The sequence below is a fragment of the Macaca fascicularis genome, chromosome X, assembly GCF_037993035.2.
Source record: "Macaca fascicularis isolate 582-1 chromosome X, T2T-MFA8v1.1".
NCBI classification, from domain to species: domain Eukaryota; kingdom Metazoa; phylum Chordata; class Mammalia; order Primates; family Cercopithecidae; genus Macaca; species Macaca fascicularis.
This window is the reverse complement of record NC_088395.1, coordinates 156,699,998-156,723,204: the sequence shown is the minus strand read 5'-3', so window position 1 is coordinate 156,723,204 and position 23,207 is coordinate 156,699,998. Positions and strand designations below refer to the sequence as shown.

Below are 23,207 nucleotides of genomic sequence, written 5' to 3'. Positions count from 1 at the left end.
GAGCTATAAGATACTGCTTAAATTTGATAGTTTTTAAACTTAGAAAAAGCCATGCTTTAAAATATTAATGTCCAGAACAAAGATTTATCAAAATGAAACACTAAGAGCTGCAGGATCTGTTGATTATCCTCTACAGACACTGCATTTGAATGTGCGTAGGTATTAAAAAACAAACCCAAACAAACCAAAAGCCAAACTGCATCCCAAACTTATTTTCATGGATGCGACTGTGATAGTGTGCTAGGGCTGTCATAAAGTACCACAAACTATGAGGCTTAAACAACAAAAATACATTGTCTCACAGTTCTGGAGGCTAGAAGTTTGAGACCAAGGTGCTGGCAGTGCCACGCTAATCACTAGAGATCTTTTCCAGGTCACTCTTCTAGCTTCTGGTTGTTCCTTGGCTTGTGGCAGCAAAACTTCAATCTTCACATGGCAGTCTCACTGTGTGTGTGTGTCTGTGTCCAAATTTCTTTTTATAAGGACACTAGTCATAACAAAGTAAGGGCCCACACTACTCCAGTACAGTTTCATTTCAACTAAACATGTCTGCAAAGACCTTATTTTCAAATAGGGTCACACTCTGAGGTACGGGGGGTCAGGACTTCAACATATAAATTTTTGAGGGACAAAAATTCAACCCATAACAGTGATCAGATTAAAAAAAAAATCACGGACCCAACAGGTTGCGTCTAGACTGTAAAAGTCTGATACAGTGAAATCCACCTTTTGACCTTTAAATTGGCAATATATCAACTCTTGTTTGGCTCATAAACAGTAGGGTACTTAAAGCATTCTAATAAAAATTTGAGACTTAGAAGTATCAATAAATTTATGTATACAATGGGTTATTGCTATGATGTCATTTTTTGATGATTCATGCATTTACAGAAATATACTTTATAAACTATGGAATATACCCATCCTGAGTGTGAGTGCAATAAGATTTAGCAAATTTATACAGTTGTGCAGTTATCACCATAATGTAGTTAGTTGTAGAACACCCACATTACCCAAAAAGTTTACCCGTGCCATCTAAGGTCAATCCTTCTCCCACCTTGAGCCCCAGGCAACCACTGATTTGCTTCCTGTCCCTATAGTTTGCCTTTACTAGAAATTTTACATAAATAGAATAATGCAATAGGTGGCCTTTTGTGACTGGCTTCTTTCACTTAGCATCATGTTTTCAAGGTTGATCTGTGTTGTAGCATGAATCAGTACTTCCTTCCTTCTCATGGTCACATACCCTTCCATTGTATGTAGATAGACCACATGTTATTTATCCATTCATCAACTGACAGACATTTGGTTGTTTCTAGCATTTGGTTACTATGAATAGTGCTGGCGTGAACTTTTGCATACACATTTTTTGAAGGGACACAGTTTTTTATTTCTCTTGGGTAAAATATCTTGGAGTGAAATGGTTGGATCATATGGTGAATGCATGTTTAATTCTTAAAAGAAACTGCCAAACTATTTTCAAAAGTGGTTGTACCATTTCACATTCCCACAATGTATGAGAGTTCCTTCTTTTCACATGTGTATCAACAATTTGTATATATTATGTTATTTTGGGTTGGTTTTTAAAAGACTTCTTCCATGGAGCTTCCAAAATTCTAGCAGCCATGCAACAGACATCTGTTACAGTCATTTTACCCAATTCAAGGAAATGGAAATGGAAATGGAAATTCGTTTATTTTAACTAATTCATGGAAAAGGCAGACCAAGTGAAAGATCCTATGTATGAGGGTTGAAAAATTACCTACTGGATACAATACTCACTATTCGGGTGATAGGTAAACTAGAAGCCCAAACCTCACTATGCAATATATCCATGTGACAAACCTGTACATTTACCCCTTGAATCTACAAAAATAAAGAAATGTAACTTCATTAGTTTTACATATACAATGTAACTAAAGATAAGTGGATAAAGTAGTGCCAAGAAGGAAAGGTTAAGGGACCTAAGGATGCCTGGCACATCAATTAGCTGTACAAAATCCATTACTCCTAAAATGACTAGAGCTGTTTATTTCTTCAAGCATTTTAAGTATTCTCCTTGAAATTCTGTTTACAATTTTCATTTGAAGTACTTCTGAAGAAACGGCTGTTGAGAAGCAATGGTAATATACTAGATCACTTGAGTCCAATTTAATGAAGTTGGGGTTCTAATGCATTTTTACAGAGGGCAACTCTCACTCGAGATACTTCCCTCACTTATAATAATAATAATAAAAAAAAAGGATTCAATCTCAGCCAATTATTTTGAAAAATTAGTTGTGTACCAATTAAGTATTAATTCCCACAATCACTTCTGATAGAAACAGCTATAATTATCTAATAAAACTAAACCAGAGTTTTAAAAACACATGACCAAAAACTTAAATAATCTGATGGACTCGTGACTGATGAAAGAAATGACAGCCATCAAGCAGTATACATCACAGTAGTTAAGAGCACTGGCTCTATGGCTGAAGACCTGGGCCTGAAACCTCATTCCACTTTTGGTATCTCGTGCTTTGGGCCAATTGAGTAACCATGGTTTCTTTCTCTCTACTGTGATGAAATGAGCAATATCCCTACTAGCTTGTCTTGGGCTAAACGATGCTCCCCATAAAGTGCTGACATTGAGCACAGGCTCAATGACGGCTAGCTGCCATCCAAGAAGGCCAAAATAACATGATACTTTAAAAGAAGAAGGACTATACGGAAAGAGTACTGTATTGAAAAGGACAAAGAGAAAATACAAGCTCCAGACACTACAGAGTCCTCCTTCCACCCTGCTGGGGCTGTCAGTGAACGGGAATGATGATTTGAGAGGCATGCTAAGGATGGTGATTTTCTCATTGCAAAAGGCTTGCCCTGGTTTCATACACTGAGTGGTGACACCATTTCACCAGATTACAGGTTAGTGATGGTCACTCCACCTGTCAGCAGACCCAGGGCTATAAAATAGTATAGGAGGCTGAATAATGGTCACCAAAGATGTCCAGGTCCTAATCCCTGGAACCTGTGTATACTATCTCACATGGTAATAGGGACTTTGTGGATGTGATCAAGTTAGTGATTTTTGAGATGACAGATAATTCCGGATTATCCAGGCGGGCCCTAAATTACATCACACAAATCCTGATATGAGAGAGGCAGAGGGAGATTTCATACAGACAGAAGAGGGGAAGGCAATGTGACCACAGAGGCAGAGGATGGAATGATGTGCCCACAAGAAGCTGGAAGAGGCAGGGAATGGATTTTCCCCTTGTTCCATCCAGTATTCTAGGTCCAACTCAAGGCTATCCGCAACTCTGCCCCACTGTTTGAATTGCTATGGTGTGACTGATGCCTGAGAAGCCCCGAGTCAGATATCATTACGGGTTTCCACCTGGACTCCAGTCTCCTGGTACCTCCTTTGGCTTCTGTACAGAACAATGACAGTTTCTTTCATTTCTTTCATATCCCCTTTGCTATAGACAAAACTATAAAACCTTAGAGAGGCCTCTTAAAACATTTCCCACATTTCTTAAGTGCTAACTGCCATACTTCATCTTTTGCAGATGGCCTTACCTCCTAACTTCCTCAGACATCTGAGCCATTGAACAAGACCTGCTTTCACCCAGTCTCTCTTCCTTCTATCTAGCTCAGAGTAGCAGCTGAGCCACCTTGCCAATAACTCCTGTACGTGTGCTCTCTCTCTTTTTTAAAAAAATCTTTTCCTCTTATTTACAAAAGTAATATATATTCCCTGGGGAAAAAATGGAGAAAACATAGGCCTATTACTCAGAAAGAATAATTATTCACATATTGGTGGATACTTTTCTAAACTCTGTATGTGTGTGTGTTTAAAACTTCTCTTGTACATTTAGGTGGTTTCCAATGCTTATCCACTTTTTGTTTTTTAAAGAGATGGGGACTTCTTCTGTCACCCAGGCTGGAATGCAGTGGTACAATCATATTAATAGGTCACTGCAGCCTGAAAATTCCTGGGCTCAAACAATCTTCCTGCCTCTGCCTCCTGAGTAGTTGGGACTACAGTTGTGCACCACCACAACTATTTTTTGTTTGTTTGTTTGTCTGAGTTTTGTAAGAAGCAGGGTCATACTATGTTGCCCAGGCTGGTCTCAAACTCTTGGGCTCAAGCAATCCTCCCGCTTTGACCTCCCAAAGCACTGGGACTACAGGCATGAGCCACCATGCTGGCTCTGTTTTTCCACTATCATGAGCATATTTTCAGACCTGTGTGATTATTTCCCTTAAAAAAAAAAATCCTGAAGTAAATCTTCTCTCTTCGTCTACAAAACAGGCTAAAGCTTCCCATGACTTGAAAAGCCCTTCTCATAGTCATATGATCCTCAACACTTCCCCCTTCCTTAACTCCCTCTCTTTTTAAAAGAACAGTCGATATTCATTACCTCTATTTTCTCACTCACGCCCACCACATCACTAGACAACCCCAAGGTCATAAAGGACCTCGTTAATAAACCTCCTTCAAGTACCACTGACCCTTTCTTCTTAAGACCCTTTCTTTACCTTCCAATATCCTCCTTTGATGTCCATTTCTCTCATATGCCTCCTTCACTGAGCTCCACTTCTTACCTCCTGCCCTGAATACAAACAGGCCCAAAGCTCCACTCAAAGTCCTTTGATCTTTTCCCCACACATCCTCTCAGAAACTACATTAAAGGGCTTTGCTTGCATTTGTTGCCCAATAGCTGATTGCCCAACCGACATCTCAGTGTTAAGTCTCTATTTTGGGTTCTACTTTGCAGAAAGCCTGCCTGTTAGACACCACCAGGTGGATGACCCACCACTACCCCAAATGCATGGTGTTTCTCTTGACCAAGGTCCCAATCAAATCTTATTTTTATTTTGCCTGACTTTCATTTTTTTATGAATTTGTCATCCTCACCAATGAATTGTGAAAAAAAAAAAAACAAAACTACTAATTGTGACAACTAAATATGTGATACCTCGATGGGAGGGATCCTTGAACAGAAAAAGGACATTAGGTGAAAGCTGAGAAAATCCAAATAAAGTATGAACTGCATTAATAATGAGTTAATAATGTATAAATATTGGTTCATTAGTTGTGACAAATGTACCGTACAATGTGACATGCCATAGTTGTGAGCATTGTAAGATGTCAATAAAGAGAAAAACTGGGTTGGGTACATGCGAACTTTCTATAGTACTTTTACAATTTTTCTGTAAATTGAAAACTATTGTAAAATAAACAGTTTTATTTTGTTTTTTATGTTAGACCTTGTGAATGGGAAAATGGTATAAGACTTTAAGGAGGTTCACATATGATTGAAGAGATGATAGGTATGTGTAAAAAGAGACAAAATGTATAGCAAAGTCAGTGGAAGGAACATTCCCTTTGAGATTCGGTGGGATTTGATCTGGTCCTTGAAGAAAGTGGAAGGATGGGGAAATCCATTCTAGAGAAAGAGGACGACCTAGACAAAGGCCTAGAAACAGGTGTTAAGTGAGATGGAAATAGGAAGAGTAAAGATTTCCGTAGTTGCAGGTTAATCTACAAACCTGCAGAAGCCAGAGGAACAGGGCCGTGACTGTCAGGTTAGGCTGTTGGGAGCCCCCAGAGGTTTTGGAATAGCAGGATATTTTAGCAAAATGTTCTCTGTCAGCTGCTTATAGAATAGATAGGAGAGGGAAGGAAGAGAAAACAGAACCATTTTAAGAGTGCAAAGACAGGGGTAGTAATGGCCTAGTGTGAATAATGCCAGTGTGAGGGTGAGGGGACTATGAGAGTGACAGAAATGTTTCCAAGGAAGGGCCTGTGGTACTTTATGATTAGCTAGGTGCAGGAGCTAAAGAAATGTAGGATGATACCAAGAGGGTGAGCCTGCCTAGCTGAGAAAAGCATGCCACCATTTGCAGATGAAGGGTAAGTTGGAAAACAAAATTTGACTAGAGAATGTATCTTAATAATTCACCTATACATTAAAGCTGACTTTTTGTTTGTTTACAGAACTAAAGGGTTTCTAAAAGTGTTAGTTCCCTCAGATCGCTTCAAGTACTTTTTAAAAAGTGGAGGATTATTGATGCCTTTATCAGGATTGAAAATAATAAAACACAAAATCAATTCTTTAAAATAAGTCATTTGAGATTAGTTTCAAAAAAAAAAGAAAAGAAAAAAATACTGACCACCTCTATCTAGGTCCAGAGACATTATATCCAGTAAGGGTTAGATAATAAACTGGCTATTCGTAAACAAACCTGCATGAAAGACTGAATGACTCAATACTGAAAGCTGGAAAGAGATGTCTTTGCACACTCTAAATATATTCCGCATCTTTCATTTAGGTAAGCAAATTATAAAGCAACATAAAACTGTCAAATGTGGTCCTATACTACAAAGTTTCTCTCTCAATGTCCATTTTTTTAAAGGAATTAAAAAATATCTCCATTCCACCAAACAATTACATTCTTGTTTATATATGCAAATATTTTAACAAAATATACTTGCCTTGATATGTTCTAACCAATGAGTAGACTCCAAACTGGACAACCAATGAGATTCTTCTACATTAGGATAAACAATGTCCTTCACTTTTTTTAAAGATTCCCGCATAACATGAATATTATGAATGTCTAAGAAGAAAAGTTCGGCGTTATGATATGCATCATCACTTTCATATCCTCCTCCTGTTGCCTAAGAAACAACATGAAATACAAACAATCAGTTGAGTTTTCTATTTCATTAGAAACTTACACAAATATTTCTAAAGTTATTTGTCCTCCAAATAACCCCAAATCCTCCAATTTAAATGAATAATTGATGTGACTTGACTTCCTAGCCAACAATAAGTCTCAAAAACATTAGTCATACTTTAAGCTGAAAAAAAGACAGAAGGCTGACAATTTCCTGGGGAATCTGTATTCCTAAGGAAAAAAATCATCCTCAAAATGCTCTATAATTAATAGCTCTTCTTCCGGATCTGGAAAGGCAAAAGTAGGTTGTGAAAGGTCCTCGTCCTCCATTAGTTTTGTATCTCTAATAGTACTCTTCAGGGGGAAGGGGGGAGGCAGCCAGACTGAGGCAGCAGCAGGCACCTCTGGCTCTGTAACAGCACTCACGTAGGACGTGATGCATTAGAGGAAAACAACAGGCCTTGGAGTCAGACCCAGGCTGATAGCTCAGCTTCAGCTTCTCCTTGCCATGTGATCTGGGACAAGGCACTTAACATTTCTGAGCCTCAACATCCTCTCCTGTAAAATAGAGGATAATATTACCTAGGTCTCATACTATTAAAGGAACCACACTCTATTATAATAGCTAATGCCAGCCACTATTTAATGAACTCCTATGACATCCCAGGTACTGTGACTCTTGCTTTACATAATTTTATCTCTTCAGCAGTGCTGCAAGATAGGTATTACTATCCCCATTTTGCCAATGAGAAAACAGAAACCCAGAGAGGCTAGTTAACTATCCCCTAAGTCACATAGGTAGTAAGTGGCACTTAAATCTATGTCTGGCTTCAAAGCTCACACTTTTTCTACTAAACGACGACTGTTTCTCTGCTATGCAAACACCAACGACAGAGCGCTGCACATAGTGAGCTCTGAAAGAATAAAAGATTTCAAGAGGAGACAAGATGGCTATCGCCTACTGCAGCACCTACAAGTATTAACTTGCCAGAGCAGGCTTTGGTTCATCTTCACAGCATGTGAAGAGTGCCCATTTTCCACACTGACAAAGAGATGCTATGGTTTCATTTAGGAATCTGGCTGCATTCTGCTTAAATGTTTTGAAATGGCATAGAACACGTGGCCTTTGGCCCTTTAAGAAAAAGTTCAACAGTTCTGAGACTTGCAAAGAAAGCAATATTATACTAACTCCAGAGTGCCTGTAGGAACAGAACAGGGAAACATCTGCCTGGGGCTGTAGAGGAAAGGAGAAGTCACCAGACAAATGTGCCATAGCTACAATATTCCTATTTTCTCTTTATTAATAACAATGGTAGGAATATAAGCTTGTAGCCATGGGTAGAAGGGCCAAAGAAACTTAGGTTTAGTTTTTTGTTTGTTTTTTTTCCCTGGAGTTAGTCACAGAGAAAGGTTTCCTGCAGAAGTAAGGCTACCATCCATTTAGGTTTCAAACCTGGAGACCTATGTTAAAAGCCAGAAATCTTGGTCTCCAAAGACTCTAGGCAAGAAAATACACCTAGGCAGAAATATTTCTTTAGAGTTTGCTCTAAATAGTATCACTACTAAGTAGACAGTAAACATTCACAGTGTTGTTTTAAAAAAGTTATTAGCTAATAAATAAGCGATTCATTATTTAAGTGGGCCACTTTCTCCTCTTCCTGCTTCTCTACACATGCAGTTTTTACATAGTTGTGGTGATTTTCAAAGAGATTCTTGAAACTGGAGTTCTCTTCATAAATAACCGAAAATAAGTGAAAAAATAAAAGGAAAAATATACTTTATTACTCATCGCTAATGTTTCTGGTAAAAACAGACATTAGCACAGTTCCACATTAATTCATCACGATGTACTGCCACAAAAATAGAAGCGGCTTGCTGCTAGATCTCACCGATCCTTGGATTTTGTTTAATTTAAAATGACGTGCTGTTGCTTGTTGCATCTGGGGATGTAAATTTCTAAATATCCGTAAGGGAGGAACAATTAGGCCAAGGAGAACAGAAGATCAGAAAGGGCAACAATCAATTAGTCAAGCACACACTGAGTTCCTGAAAGTTCAAATTCTACATCTCTGGTTACTTTTGAAGTATTCTTTCTGGTTTTCCTTTCTTCAACAAAAAAGAACAATGTAGATTACCTAGAATGATGATGTAAAGGTCTACGGGCCTGTTGCTATGGATATAGACGACTAGCAGAGAGACACAGCAGAGGGAGGGGGACACAAGTGAGCTTTTTAAAAGAATGACAGAGATCTGTAAAGCTTAGGCTTTTTCCCTGATATTTTCCTTCCCTTGACTCCTAAGAGGACTAGAAATGGAGGCTTGTTTCCTGAGTGTTAAAAAGGTCTTCAGGAATTCTATTTCTAGAATGAGCTTTAGAGTTAATTAGTGTATCCATTTCATGCATTTTAATATTCTAAAATATTCTTTGTAAATACTTCATTGTAATGCTATATCATATCTATTTCAGGCTAAATATGTACGTGAAAATATTGCATTATATATATATGTATTCACTCTGAATTATATATGAAAGATAATAGTAACAGAGATATATAAAATTAAGGACAATCCAAGAAGACATTTAGATTTAGATTTCATTTCCTGAATGTTTCACTTACGATTCCTAATTTACTTGTCAATTTAGCTTACTGATTGCTTCACATATAATTTCAAAATCATCTCTGGACCAAAAAACAACCATAGTAACAAACAGCTGGTTCAAAAGCATGCATGGGGATGGGGAGGTGGCCCAGGATTAAACATGTAGGACAGAAGATCCGTGCGCAAATAATGAAGAGTTGAGCTGTGCATGCATGCAGTCTGACACATCCTAGTGCAGACAGACATCACAGATTCTATTGGGAAGCTGCTGCACCTATCTGAGCTGCTCAAGAACTTGTTTTGCTTTCTGGTTCTTATGTTCTGAATAATTGAAGATGCTAGACAAATAACCTCAGGATAAGCAATGTATTAAATATGATGAAATTTAAGCCTACAGCAGATGAGAAACAATAAATCTGAAAGCTGGAATAGGAGTGAGCAATTTAGGGCAGGCCCCTTGTGAGCATTTCAAAGTGACAGCAATGATGGGAGGAGAAGGAAAAGAAAAACAACAAAAAGGAGAAATAGAACGTAAAATGCACACCAATCTGGGGCCATTTAGCATGGGAGCAAACAGCCATACACCTTGCAGCAGCTTCTGAAGGCAGCACTGTGCAGTCACTGATGTTCATGATGACCCTAATCAATTTTAAGTGCATTCAGCATATTCTGCTTACAGCAAAAAGTCAATTGAGACAGACTTCTTTGAAAATGGTCAACTTTGTGTATATGTTTGTGCTTGGAAAACTCACATATGTGGATTTACTCATTTCTTGAATTATCTTATGTAAATGAGAATATACATATGTGAATATATACGGGTATGGGGGAGGGAGTGTTTGGGTAGCATACAAATTTAGTATTTTAATAATTACAGCTTCCCATAGCTCCTTACAGATGCCTCAATAGTGTACACAATGAGTGATCATCCACGGCTGAAAGGGCTTTAAAGAGAATCTAACTTTTTCCTGCCAAGGTCCTGGCCAAAACCCAACTTCATAGTCTAGACATGCCTATTTACCTAAAGTTTATTTGCATTTGATTTTGATGTATTCAATTTTGTTTAAGTTTTGTGATTACAACTACTTTATATCTAAGAGAACTGGTTTTCTTAACTATTAATTTAAACCCATGTGTTTCTATACCATGGCAAAAACATTCACAGAAAACACTGCATTCCATATGTAAGCTAAGTGTCCAGCACATCACTAAGTCCACTCACCTTGTTGGCCACTGCATTTACGCTGGGTCTTGCATCATAGATGGTGAGTTTGGAAATCTGTTTATTAGTCTCCCTGATAACATCGAGATATTTCTCATCATCTTTATTTCGTTTCCCACTCATACCGACAAGAGGCTGACTGCAACGCACAATGACTGTCTTATTTTCTGGATGAATCCATGACAGCACCTATGGTTAGGTCAGAAAGTTTAAGCTATCAAGAAAGCCAATCTCCAAGCAAACAATTAAAACTGCAAACCATAAAGCACTGATAGTTATCAAGAAGTGAATCTGACAGTGCTAAAATAGAATACTTGGTCAATTGCAATCTCACTGTGTGCGTGTGCCCAGAGACATGCATTTAATAATATAACTCAGAAACAAGTAAAACTACCAGTCTTTTCTTAATTAGCACCACATCCAATAGAAATTAATTGCTTACCTAAAAATAGTTATATCACTTAAAGGAAATTGAAAGCTTGATCCTATTTTAATTATGTAGCTTGCACTGGATTTGTTATCATATAGAAGCAGCTTTGGCAAAAAGTGAGAGGTAAAGGAAATCGTCTCTGGTACAATATGTTTCTCATAATACCAACTCATGTCTACAGATCATTTTCCCGACAGTCTCAATTCTAGAATCTAACACAGGAAGGAAGAAAACCCAAGGGGAGCAAAACGAATCTCAGGACAGCCCAAAGAGCGAAGGTCTGCTTGTCTCCACAGTGCAATGTGGACATCCACTGCCTAGGAGAGCTCATCAAATCCTGATTCAGAACCTGCCTTCTCTAATTTTATACACAAGTCTAGTACATTTGCTCCCTGGTTTCCAAGCTCATAGCATGTGAAAAGTAATACACATAAAAGGTAGCTAATAATGTAATATACCAAAAATGACAGAATTGTACACTTGAGATGGGAAATTGTTTGGTATGCGAAGTAGATCTCAATAAAGCTGTTAAAAATGGGGAGCTGGAGAACTGCAGCACAGTGGGTGACAATGTGGACTTTGGGGTCTGGTGCCATCTCTGCCACGGCTCTAACCTCAGGCATTTCACTCGCAGCTTCTCTGGCTTTCCTTTCCTCTTCCATAAAATGGGGAGAATAATATAATCTCATAGGGTTGCTGGGGGGCCTGAAGAAGAATGCCCAGAAAGTCTGCAATAAACACTGGCTCGTGTTAGCTTACAGAGGCAGGCCCAGCAGCCAGGAAAGTCAGTTAACAAAAACTACAAAATGCAGACACAAAGAACTAAAGAAGCATAACCATGTGGGCTTACTCAACATAACACCAAATTCCCTGATGTCTCTGAAGTTACCTACCTCACGATGGCAAATGACAAACATTGATGTTTATAAAAATGAGTGTTTATAATGACAACAGGTTATTGAGAAAAGATTACACGATAATATTTATTCATTCTCAGAACAAATATGGTCCTTGCACCATAACAGAGATCAATTAAAAACACCATTGTAGCCCCTGCCTAAGAGTCCAAAGGCTCAGAACTGGGAGCCTTGGAGAAGGTACTAGTAGGACCTAAACCTCCACCTTCCAATCTACAATGCACAGCACATATGAGATCTGCCTTCCCTTCCCTCTATGGCCCTGGTATCAAGAGAGACAAGAGACATGAGATCACTTTAAAGGAGTTATTTGCTACACATTTAAAAGATTTATTATTTGAGAAAGACCCTCATCAAGTTGTAAATTTCAGTCAGACCGTAGGCAATGGCTTCCCTCCCCCAACCCCTCTTCTCTTTGTGGTGCCATGTTAGGAAATGCTACTCCTCTGAGTTGTTTCACCTCTTAATTTCTTTGCAGGAGGGGGGATTCTTACTAGTTTTTGAAAAGGATGCTTATTACAGAGCTAAATAGGTACAAATAATGTTCATTTCACAGCGTCAACTACCATGAGTGCCTTTACAGTACATGGCACTGTATTATTCTTATTAAAATTAATATCTAGAAGCCATAATTAAGGAAGTACACAAATATCTAACCACTGAAAGATGTTTATTACAGCATTATTTATAATAGCAAAAGATTAAGCAGAAGCTGAATGTCTCACAATGGAAAACTGATTAAATAAATCTTGGTACACCTACACACCGGCATATGAGCGGATCATATTTAGCAACATGGGAAGCTGTTTACAAGATACTGCTAGATAGAAAAAGACACAAATTATAGAATAATTTCTATAGACTGAGACACAAATTATAGAATAATTTTACTTTTTTCAAATATATATATATATATATTTAGAAGGAACATATATACATGTTTAGAAGGAAGTCTGAAAGGATATATACCAACAATGTTAACACTGGTTCTCACTAGGTGGCAGACTCCTTTTTGCTTATCAGTATTTTTTATAATGCTTAAAATGAACGTGCATTACTTGTACACTAAAGACTCATAAAATTAAGACAAATCTGTTTGAGAATAAGAGAATACATTAATGGAAACATTTAATGCACGTTGATTATTTCTCTACCCAGTGATATTTTATTATAGTTTGTATCTTATTTATACACGAAATAAGATCTCTTTCCCATCACTTCCTTTTGTATTTTTACATGAGCTTTTATGAAAAGAACCGACTATCAGATATTAATGATTTCACATTAAAGGCACATATGTTTTCTGGGTGTAAGCAAAGCTCTGAGACTTAGCCCACAGCCGGGTGGTTAAAAAGTATACTGAAAAGAACATACTACCATGCTTAATAGTACCTAATAGTAGATCTCTAAATATGTAGAGGTGATGGGGAACTTAGTCTTTCCTATAAAAGCTATTTTAGGAAAAATAAATATAAATTGGTGGCCACAATAAAGTAAGAAGGATCAATAACATGACTAAATAAAAAGTTAGGAAATTCTGTCTGCTCTACAGTGGACACTCATTCATTCAGAATAACGGGGACTACTGGATCAAGATGGTAACCAAGCATAGTGGAAAGGGCACAGTTGTTTAATTTTCTCTGTTTCAAATCCCATGGAATACACCTACATACACAAATGACACAGTAGGTGCTCAATAAATATGAACTGAATGAATACATGAACAAAACTGAGCCAGGCGACCCTAGCCCAGTTGTCCTTGTGAGCAAGGCATGTATTATTAGCAAGACAGCCAGCCAGGGTAGGGGTGTAGTCTGTGGCTATGGTACAGAAGAGCATGTCCAAACAGAGCACAGGAAGACTGAACTTGTAACCCTAGCTTCATTAGCACCATGTTCTAACAACATGAGCTAAAGAACATACTTTCTTTTTTTTTTTTTTTTTTTTTTTGAGACGGAGTCTCGCTCTGTCGCCCAGGCTGGAGTGCAGTGGCCTGATCTCAGCTCACTGCAAGCTCCGCCTCCCGGGTTCACGCCATTCTCCTGCCTCAGCCTCCTGAGTAGCTGGGACTACAGGCGCCCACCACCTCACCCGGCTAGTTTTTTGTATTTTTTTTAGTAGAGACGGGGTTTCACCGTGTTAGCCAGGATGGTCTCGATCTCCCGACCTCGTGATCCGCCCGTCTCGGCCTCCCAAAGTGCTGGGATTACAGGCTTGAGCCACTGCGCCCGGCGTAAGAACATACTTTCAAGTACAATTTATATCGTGAAGATATGGACACTAGTAACTAGAGAAGTAAATTTTAAAAAAATCATTAATAAGGCATTTATTAATTTTAATGGGTAAAATAATAGTGCTATAGTGGAAAAACATGACAGACACTGCCTTAGCAGAATAATCACAGTTAACATCACTAATAATGGGACAAATCAACAGCATGTCTCCTAAGGTGGTGCACTGAGAACACAGCATCACTTCTGCGGTTTTATGGCTAGAGGTGTGTTAACAAGTGAATTTAAAAAAAATTACAATTCATATTAGGCTGACAGAATACAAAGTATTGCACAAATATCCTTTTAAGGAAAAAAATGTCTAGACTTGAAGAAGGCAAGGTGACATTAAGTCTTAATTTCTTCAACCTTTGTTTTTAAACATTTACTTAGTAGGAAAAAAAAAAACCCAATGTACTTATGACAGACCCTGAAAATTAGCAGGGGAGAATATCTAAATTTTTAGTCAATTTTTGTCAATGTTGGACAGTATGACATGCCCATTAATATTTAAGGACCAAAAGAGAGCTTTGTGAACTAGGTGCAATGATACCATATGGATACTGTCTGGAATAATCTATACTTGACTCCAGTTAGACAATGGTATTGGGGCAGCCTGCAAGGGTGATGGGGGTGAGCTCATGGTGAGTATATGTCAAAGTCTGTGCTGACACACTCTATAACAAGACAGTGTGTTCTTTCCAGCATGATTTATCTGACATTTATCAAGAGCCTATCATATAGTATCACGTATTGTGCCACAAAGACGAAAGTCATAAGGAGCCTGTCCTTCCTTGCTTCCTTCCACACAGCACTTGGTTCCCATTACGTGCAGCCCCTCTCTCGTAGAGAGCTCTTTACTTGCATTCATTCTCGATCCTTAGTTGCTAGCTCCTAGAAGGCAGGTGACGGCACACTTCTTCTCCAATCTGGTATGGTGCTTTGCACTCAGAAAGCACTTGGTAAGTATTTTTGGGGACAGAATTCCAAAAGGACCGTTCTCTAAGTTATACGACTACCATTCTTATGGACTAAAAGGTGCTCTTCGAGAGAAACATTAATTGCAGTACTCACTGGAATTCGATTTCGGGACCTGAAAGTTGCAACTCTCCGGAGGTCATCATCTGAGGCACGATACGGAACCACCAAAAGAGCAGGGTAAGTGTCACAGAGCTCATAGCACTTATTAATAAAAGTGATTCTCCAATGGTGATTGGGCAAGCCCTGTGAGGAAAAAAAGGCAATTCAAGTCAGTATTGCTTGACTTCATCTCTGGATTTGGCCTTGGGCCTCTTTTCTTCCTTCTAGCAATATGTGCACATGCCTCTTTGACCACAGGGTGATGACGGTCTACCTATTTATAATAAGGGTGCCAAATCAATAATCCAGACAACGTAAGAACACAAGACAAAACATTGGTGGTTTTTACAGTTCTAAACTATAATTTGTAAATACAGATTCTCTTGAATTCAAAGGAACTCATGTCCCTTTATTTTGTGTCCACATATTCTTTACTACCTGTACCACACAGATAAACCCAAGTTCATCCCCCGCCCATGCACCCCTCCCATCCCCTAAAAAATTACCCTGCTTCATCTTAATCTGGGTCTAACTGAGGGTAGAAAAGAGATCAGGCAACTTCCTCTCCCTGCTCAAAATAGAGTGAACGCTTCAGTCTGCTCCAAAGTGGAAAGAGGCTGAGCTCATGAAGAAAATCACAGAGGGGAAGTAAAGGAAAACCCCTCTGGGGAGGCTCATTTCGCCACCTCCGATGAGTTTTTTTCAATCAAGTTGATCGGAATCGAAGATCGCCCTATAGGTTGTGTTAGAAATACAGTCATTTGCATTTTAAGCAGACTGTTAATGTGACAGGGAGACACAGAAGACACCTCCCACCCTATCATCTCCCCACAAAATTGTATTTAGTATGGAAAAGATTCAGAGGTGGTGGAATATTCTCTCCCCATTCTCACAAATGCACAGATACACACATGAAAGTGAGCTATGTGGGTGTTTGCTTTGGGGACAGACATTGTACCTTTTCTTTAGGTCTGGCCCTAGAGACCACGGACCAAACAGATGTTGAGTCTGATGCTGAGTCCAATTAGACAGTTATAAGTCCCATCAGAAAGTTATAAGAAAAAAAGATTGAATATAATGGCAGTGTAGAACAAAATACCTTCAACAGTTCATATATGCATGCAATCTTAAAAACAGGAACTGTTTTATTTCAAGCTAGAAGCTTTGAACTAAAAAAAAAAAAGTCTTAATGTTATCAATAACACTTCAAAAATTAGGTAAAAATATTTTAATACATCATTTACAGAGGCCTCCAAAACATGCAAAATGTTTTCATGGTCCTTCTTCTGCCTCAATAGCTAGTCCAGAACAGAAGCCATTAAAATGGGAGGAGCGCAAAGCCTTAGAAAACTCAACAGTCTAAACATGACTTATGGAAGCAACAGGATATACTATCTCACATGTGTTCTAGAGCTAAACTCCTGCACCCAAATTCCAGAGTGTCAAATCTGTTCATGAATACGCAAACCGTTGATTAAGACTAAAACAGGAAATCAATCCAGGTTTTTCATGGTGAAGGTGGTGACTAGATGGTTCTTCTCAAGTCTAGGGTTCTATGATTTTACTTTATATTCACTAACTTTTCATATAAAGCAAATGGGCTTGATCTGATTCTCAAATCTCATCCAACAAAACTTTTCAATTATCTTAAGAGCTTTGTAGAACAAGAATTGTGAATAATCCCATTGTACAACTCCTAGCTGTCTATAAATTTGGTTATACCAGAGGTCAAACTGTGGCTCTTGTTACATATTATGCACAGAATTCCCTTTACAAAAATACTGCAAGAGACTTTTGTTCCTGAACAGCAACATGAGACCAAGCCTCTTGCCTTTATTATAGCAAATAAACATGCATGTAGGTGACATTCACGTAAGAGAGCAGTAAAGGCAATTATAATGTACACTTATCAAAGCTTTCTTGAAAAAGACATCACTACAGGGAAACAGTTTTAATTCATTTGAATCTGCAAACTGAAATGAATATAATTTAAATCTAGCTGCAAGTAATAGTTAAGCTCCCAAACATGCATATACATAGCAACATCAAGTCCTAAAGTGTAACTTCTAAAATGTTTGGCTTTTCTAAATCCTAAGTATTTAATTCATTTCATAAACAACACAAAATTGATGCTCTTCATATAGGGAAGGAAATAGAATTTAGTGATCCAGCCTTCCATGCAGCTTGCATATGGCAATGGAATGAGCTTATAAGTTACACAGTAACAGATAGAATGAGATATATTGTACAAAATGTGGATAATATCACCACCATGGAAAAGATATTTAGCAAGGATGTTGCTGATCTTCAGAAAGCATGGCTGATGACATACTGTCATAATGCATGTTTCAGGTTCATCACATAACAGACAATAGCATCTAACAACTTACCTGCCTCCTGTATTCTTCCACTGGATTGTAAACTGTCCATCCATCCACGTTAAACTTTTCTTCATTTAAAAATGCAAATAATGGCTAGAAAAGGCAAAAAATAAATAAAGTTCAGTGTGAAAGAATAGTCTACTATTATAGTACATCCTTTGATTTCTCGCAAAATAAATTTCGCCAGATTTGCTGACCATGAAATTACAACCCAAACCAAGACTTATAACAAAACAACAACAACAACAACAATAACAAAAACGGTGGAAAACTCAGATCAGACTTACGCTAACTTCTATCTTGAGTAATAGAAAGAAGCCTCAATTTTCTATGGCTATAAATCTCTCAATTGTTCTTTTAATGATGTTCCACAAAAAAATCAGATTACCAGACCAAAAAGTGCCTATCAATTTTAAACAGTATTAGCAATTGATCAGGTACAAGCCACTAAAAAGAAAGAAGGAAAGGAAGAAAAATAAAATTCATGAATTATTGTTAAAACGGTGCAACTGTCTCAAAAGGGAACAATGACGTGTTTATTTTTTAAAAAGACAGGATATTAAGAAAACTCTGAGTTAACTGTTCTCTGTGAATTCTGAATCAATGCCCTGGTTTCTGTGAAATGGCAGGACTCAGACCTCTCACTTCTTCTCTATCTATATTCACCCTCAAAGTGCTGTTGATACATTTGATAGCCCCAAATACCATCCATATTCTAGTGACTAGTAAGGACCTATCATTCTCCAGCATCCCCTCTGAATTCCAGACTTGGCTATCCAAGTGTCCACTCTACCACCCCACCAGACTGCCTAAGAGGCATCTGGAGAACTCTCAACACATCCAAAGCCAAACACCCTTGGCTTCCCCTACCCAGTCCTGCTCTTCCCACAGTCTCCCCATTTCAGTACATGACAGCCCCGTCCTTCCAGCTGATTGAGCTGAAAACCTTGGATTCATCTTTGTCACCACATGGCTACCACCCTGGTCCATGCCTCCATGATCTCTTACTTGGTTGATTACAAAAACCTAACTGCTCCCCTGCTTTCATCTTTGTACTTCTCAAATCAGGGTGACAGTGTCATAGGTCAGATCAAGTCCTTTCCTTGCCCCAAATCCTCCTGTAGCTTTCTACTTTGTGAGGGGTAAAGGTGGAAGTCCTTCCAATGGCTTATGCAGCTGTCTGCCATCTGGCCGTCTCCCCCACCACGCCTCTGCTCTCAGACTCACTTGCTCCATGGGAGTCACACCTGCCTCCTGTGCCACCCCCTGAAGGCACCAAGCACATGCCATTCTCAGGGCCTTTGCAGCTACTATTCCATCTGCCTGGAATTCTTTTACCTCATGGCTTCTTGTCTTACTTCTCTCACATCTCTGATCCAATAATCTTAATCAGTAAGACCTTCTCTGACACCCTACAGAAAAACATGTTACCCTCAAACAGCATTCCCTATTCCCATCTGATTTTCCCTATCGCTTATGATCATTTGCCATATTACATATGTACTTGTTCACTGTACATATATACTATCCCGTCCCCTAGAACATGGGCTCCATGAAAGTACACACTTGCTTCATTCCCATCCTTTATCCCCAGTAACTACAATGGCGCCTGGTCAGAGGGAGGCAGAACACAGGCTCGCTGACCGAATGAAGACATGAAGGCCCACACAGCCCCTGTACAACCACCTTCTCTGGAGGCGCTGCGTCTGGGCACTTTTCCTCTATGTAGCTCCCTCCCCATCCATTTTCCTCTGTCATCAGACTAATCACTTTGAACACCAGTGTTCCCTCCCCTACAACACAGTGTATTTCTGGAAAAGCATCTTTCAGCAGCAACAGTTTTCTGCATGTGAATGGCAAGAAGTTTAAGGTGAAAACTGCCCAAGAACATGCTCTCCAGAATGTCTTCTCAAACTTTCCCAAGCACGCAGCACGCTCTGCAGGTCTCAACTCTGGCAGCGCTAGGCCTGAGTGCTGTTTATTCTGGATGGCTGGCATGATAAGCACGCACTGATAATGACGCTGACCTAGCTAAGCAATGCACTGAGGCTTTAACTTGACACTGAATCCACAGCAATGCTTACTTATTCCGTACCACTGGGGAAAATAAGTGATTTCGGTTAAGTTTAACTTAAAGACAGAGGGATTTGGGGTGAAAATAGCACTAAAATGTTTGGTGCACTCCTTTATCCATAAACAGAATATATGGGACATGCCTAAGCATTCTCTTGGCAATATATCATTACTGTGAACATCTGATACTACACTGGTCAGTACTTGGCACAGGTAAACATTCAGGATTGTTGAATGATTTGAATGATGTGCTGTTAACATGGTTGTAGATGGTTTGAGACCTAAGGCTCTACTATCACTTTAGAAGAAAACCTAGAACTTGCTTTCTTGAAATAAGTTCCTGACTTCAACATGATTTTTGTTCATGTTTGTTTTTAGTTATTTGCATCTTTCCCATGAAGCTCAAGTGAATATGGCAGCTTTTAAAAACCAAAGTGAAAAATTCCTAAATTGAAGGCCCAGATAAAGCTTTCCTTCCAGAAAAAAATCATCATGTGTAGTAATGCTATCAGTATTAACTTTCAAGCAGTATTTTCAACCTAAGTTACTATTTTTTAATCACTAATGTTAAAGCACCTTCTTATTTTTGCTTCCAATATTCCTGTATCTTACATGAAAATTTCTAAGTTTACGAAATTGTTATCAGAAGATCAAAGTTATATGGCCTAAACAAAAATTATCTACATAACTTCCTTAATATGTTTTATAAGAGAACCTGAACAGAAGCAACATCAAATTTTTTTTGTCATTAGTATGAGACTGAGACAATGTCCCCATGGTAACCACACATCAGGTGGCCTCTCTCATGAGATCACTTCTACAATGACACTTCACATTCTGACTAATATCCAGAATGAGTCAACTAACTGGTATCCTTTAATCCGAAACATGCCTATTAGAATTGGTGACAAAAACAACTCCCAGTTTACTCTTGATGCTAAGAGCCAGGCTTGGACCCCAAATATTTCAGGACGAATTATGAATCGCACAACAGCCAAATATTTCTCCTCATGAAGTACATAGCAACATATCTAATATTGCATTGGAGCTTAGGGTAGAAGAGACTGGGTGCTTAAACCAATATTTTCACCATTCCAATAAATTAGCTTACAAACACAAAAAAACATTTTTCAAAAAGCATTACTAGGTGGTGTTTATGTGGTGTTTTTCTTTAAAAACTAAGTTTTCCATAAGCTACTTGGTTTAACTGAAGTGAGCAGTCTGAAAGAGCCAATGCCACCATTTTCTAAACTTGAAAGTATGAGGAATGGCCGGGCGCGGTGGCTCAAGCCTGTAATCCCAGCACTTTGGGAGGCCGAGACGGGTGGATCACGAGGTCAGGAGATCGAGACCATCCTGGTGAACACAGTGAAACCCCGTCTCTACTAAAACTACAAAAAACTAGCCGGGCGAGGTGGCGGGCGCCTGTAGTCCCAGCTACTCGGGAGGCTGAGGCAGGAGAATGGCGTGAACCCGGGAGGCGGAGCTTGCAGTGAGCTGAGATCAGGCCACTGCACTCCAGCCTGGGCGACAGAGCGAGACTCCGTCTCAAAAAAAAAAAAAAAAAAAGAAAGTATGAGGACTTACTTTTCAGACATATTTTCTTTTTTTCTTAAAGATTAAGAGAATATAGGCTCTCAGAGTAACATAAAGTTGGATTATTACAAAAACAAAAATAAATAACAGAACACATTCATCTGTACCTCATTATCAAAAAGTATAAAATTCCTTACAAGTGGCAACTTGTTACAAACCTAATTAAAGCTCCTATTTCAAAATTGTTAAAGCCTAAAGTGAATAGGTTATATGTCTTGAGGTTTTTAGCTGTCATTTACTTTCTCTTCCAGACAATGTATTCTTTAACACTTTATTAATGTGTTGACACTTTCAACTATTATTCTTAAATATAACCTTGGGCCAAATTTTGACCCTTAATTTGGGAACTCTAAATCACATGGAGAGAGCTGGCTCTAGAGTATTTTCCATTATAACTATCAAGCAGGGCGTCTTGTTTGCTAAATGTGTAATGATAAAGCTTACTCAATGAACATGTCCAAGTACTGATTTCATCGCCTATGGAAAATTCAAGAATGATTCGGTCCCAGTTGAGCAAAGTCTTAGGCAGAGAAGACATTTTGCTGAGCATCACCTTTCAGTTGATGCTTCAGCAAGTCCTACATGGCTTTTTTCTAGGGCGCAGTCCTTATCTAGGGCTCTGCCTCAGAATCGGGGGTGAAGTGGGCTGCTTTTTCCAGATACTAAACCATGCCCTGTGCCCTGCCTCACCCCTACTGAACGAGAATCTCTAGGGGGTGACTTTCTACCTCCTTGGTCCTAGAAGGGCCATGTGGGATGTACCAGAACTCTCAGGAATGTAGCCTAAGGATTCTGTGTGGTCAAGCTGTTAGGGAGCTCTTTAGTTTGTTTTAGATTATTTTGAAATAATTATAGATTCACAAGAAGTAAATCTTCAGCCAGCCTCTCCAGGTGTTAACGTCTTGTATAACTTTTAGCACAATATCAAAATCAGGAAACTGACAGAAAATACTCTCAAATGGCCACCCTCACCTTCCTCAAGTGAGCAAGTCACATCTTCCTTAATTTTGCTCTATATTAGTATTTGGGCGTTTCATCAATTCACAATTCACTAGATCCCTACTAGTCAGGAGATACTGTACATGGAGACTTTTTTTTTTTAAGCAATCATGTGCATTGTTTCCAGATTAAAAATAGCACAATGTAACATTTGAAAAATGTTAAAGGACAAACTTGAGATGAAACTCTCTGATTTCACACCAGGGATAAAAAACAGCTCTGACATAGGGAATATAACTTGTCATTTTAATTTAGCTACATTTATCATTGTAACTTCTAGGGGTAAAGACTCTGAAATGACAATAGATTTTAGCTTTCACTTAATTAGCCATTATTTTTAAATGGCACCTATATAAAGATGCACTGATTTCCTTAAAACATCTAGATTGGATTTTTTGTTTATTTAGCAGAATCTATAAATATTAAGCAACTCTTGAGTTTCCTTTGAGGATGGACAGCTGTCTGTCACTGTTATAGGCTCTCTCCAGCTCATAATCAGGGGAATAAATTGATAAACTATGAACATTTAAAAGTGTTTTCAAATGATGTTAACAGCACGCAATGGCAAAATTGATGAACATGATTTTTCAGGAAGATGACTCTTAATGACCTATGTTCTCCAAATACCTAAACTTAAAACTTCAGGGAACCACTTACTAACTGCTTCTATTTTGTTTGTTTGTTTGTTTGTTTGTTTTTGTTTTTGGAGACAGAGTCCTGGCTCTATCGCCCAGGCTGAAATGCAGTGGTGCCATCTTGGCTCACTGCAACCTCCGCCTCCTGGGTTCAAGCAATTCTCGTGCCTCAGCCTCCAGAGTAGCTGGGACTACAGGCACGCATCACCATGCCCGGCTAATTTTTTTGTATTTTAGTACAGACAGGGTTTCACCACATTGCCCAGGCTGGCCTTGAACTCCTGAGCTCAGGCAATCTACGACCCTTGGCCTTTCAAAGTGCTTGGACTACAGG

At 38.7% G+C, this 23,207-nt stretch overlaps 1 protein-coding gene and 1 long non-coding RNA gene across 8 annotated transcripts in view; one reads left to right on the top strand and one right to left on the bottom strand.

Moving 5' to 3' along the window:
* LOC123570841 (uncharacterized) overlaps positions 1 to 4,933 on the top strand; it is a 39,906-nt gene extending 34,973 nt beyond the window's left edge. Inside the window, exon 4 of the long non-coding RNA XR_006695054.3 lies at positions 3,552 to 4,933. This is a non-coding gene — a long non-coding RNA (uncharacterized lncRNA). The remainder of the gene's footprint in view (positions 1 to 3,551) is intronic.
* The window catches only part of MTM1 (myotubularin 1), a 101,494-nt gene that overhangs the window by 15,417 nt on the left and 62,870 nt on the right, over positions 1 to 23,207 (bottom strand). For all 7 annotated transcript variants that reach the window (XM_045383190.3, XM_074028905.1, XM_015443999.3 and 4 more), the window contains 4 exons: positions 17,580 to 17,663; positions 15,184 to 15,333; positions 10,493 to 10,681; positions 6,485 to 6,670 (listed from right to left, as the gene is read on the bottom strand). In XM_045383190.3, coding sequence (XP_045239125.1) covers positions 6,485 to 6,670; positions 10,493 to 10,681; positions 15,184 to 15,333; positions 17,580 to 17,663 — 609 coding nt within the window. The remainder of the gene's footprint in view (positions 1 to 6,484; positions 6,671 to 10,492; positions 10,682 to 15,183; positions 15,334 to 17,579; positions 17,664 to 23,207) is intronic.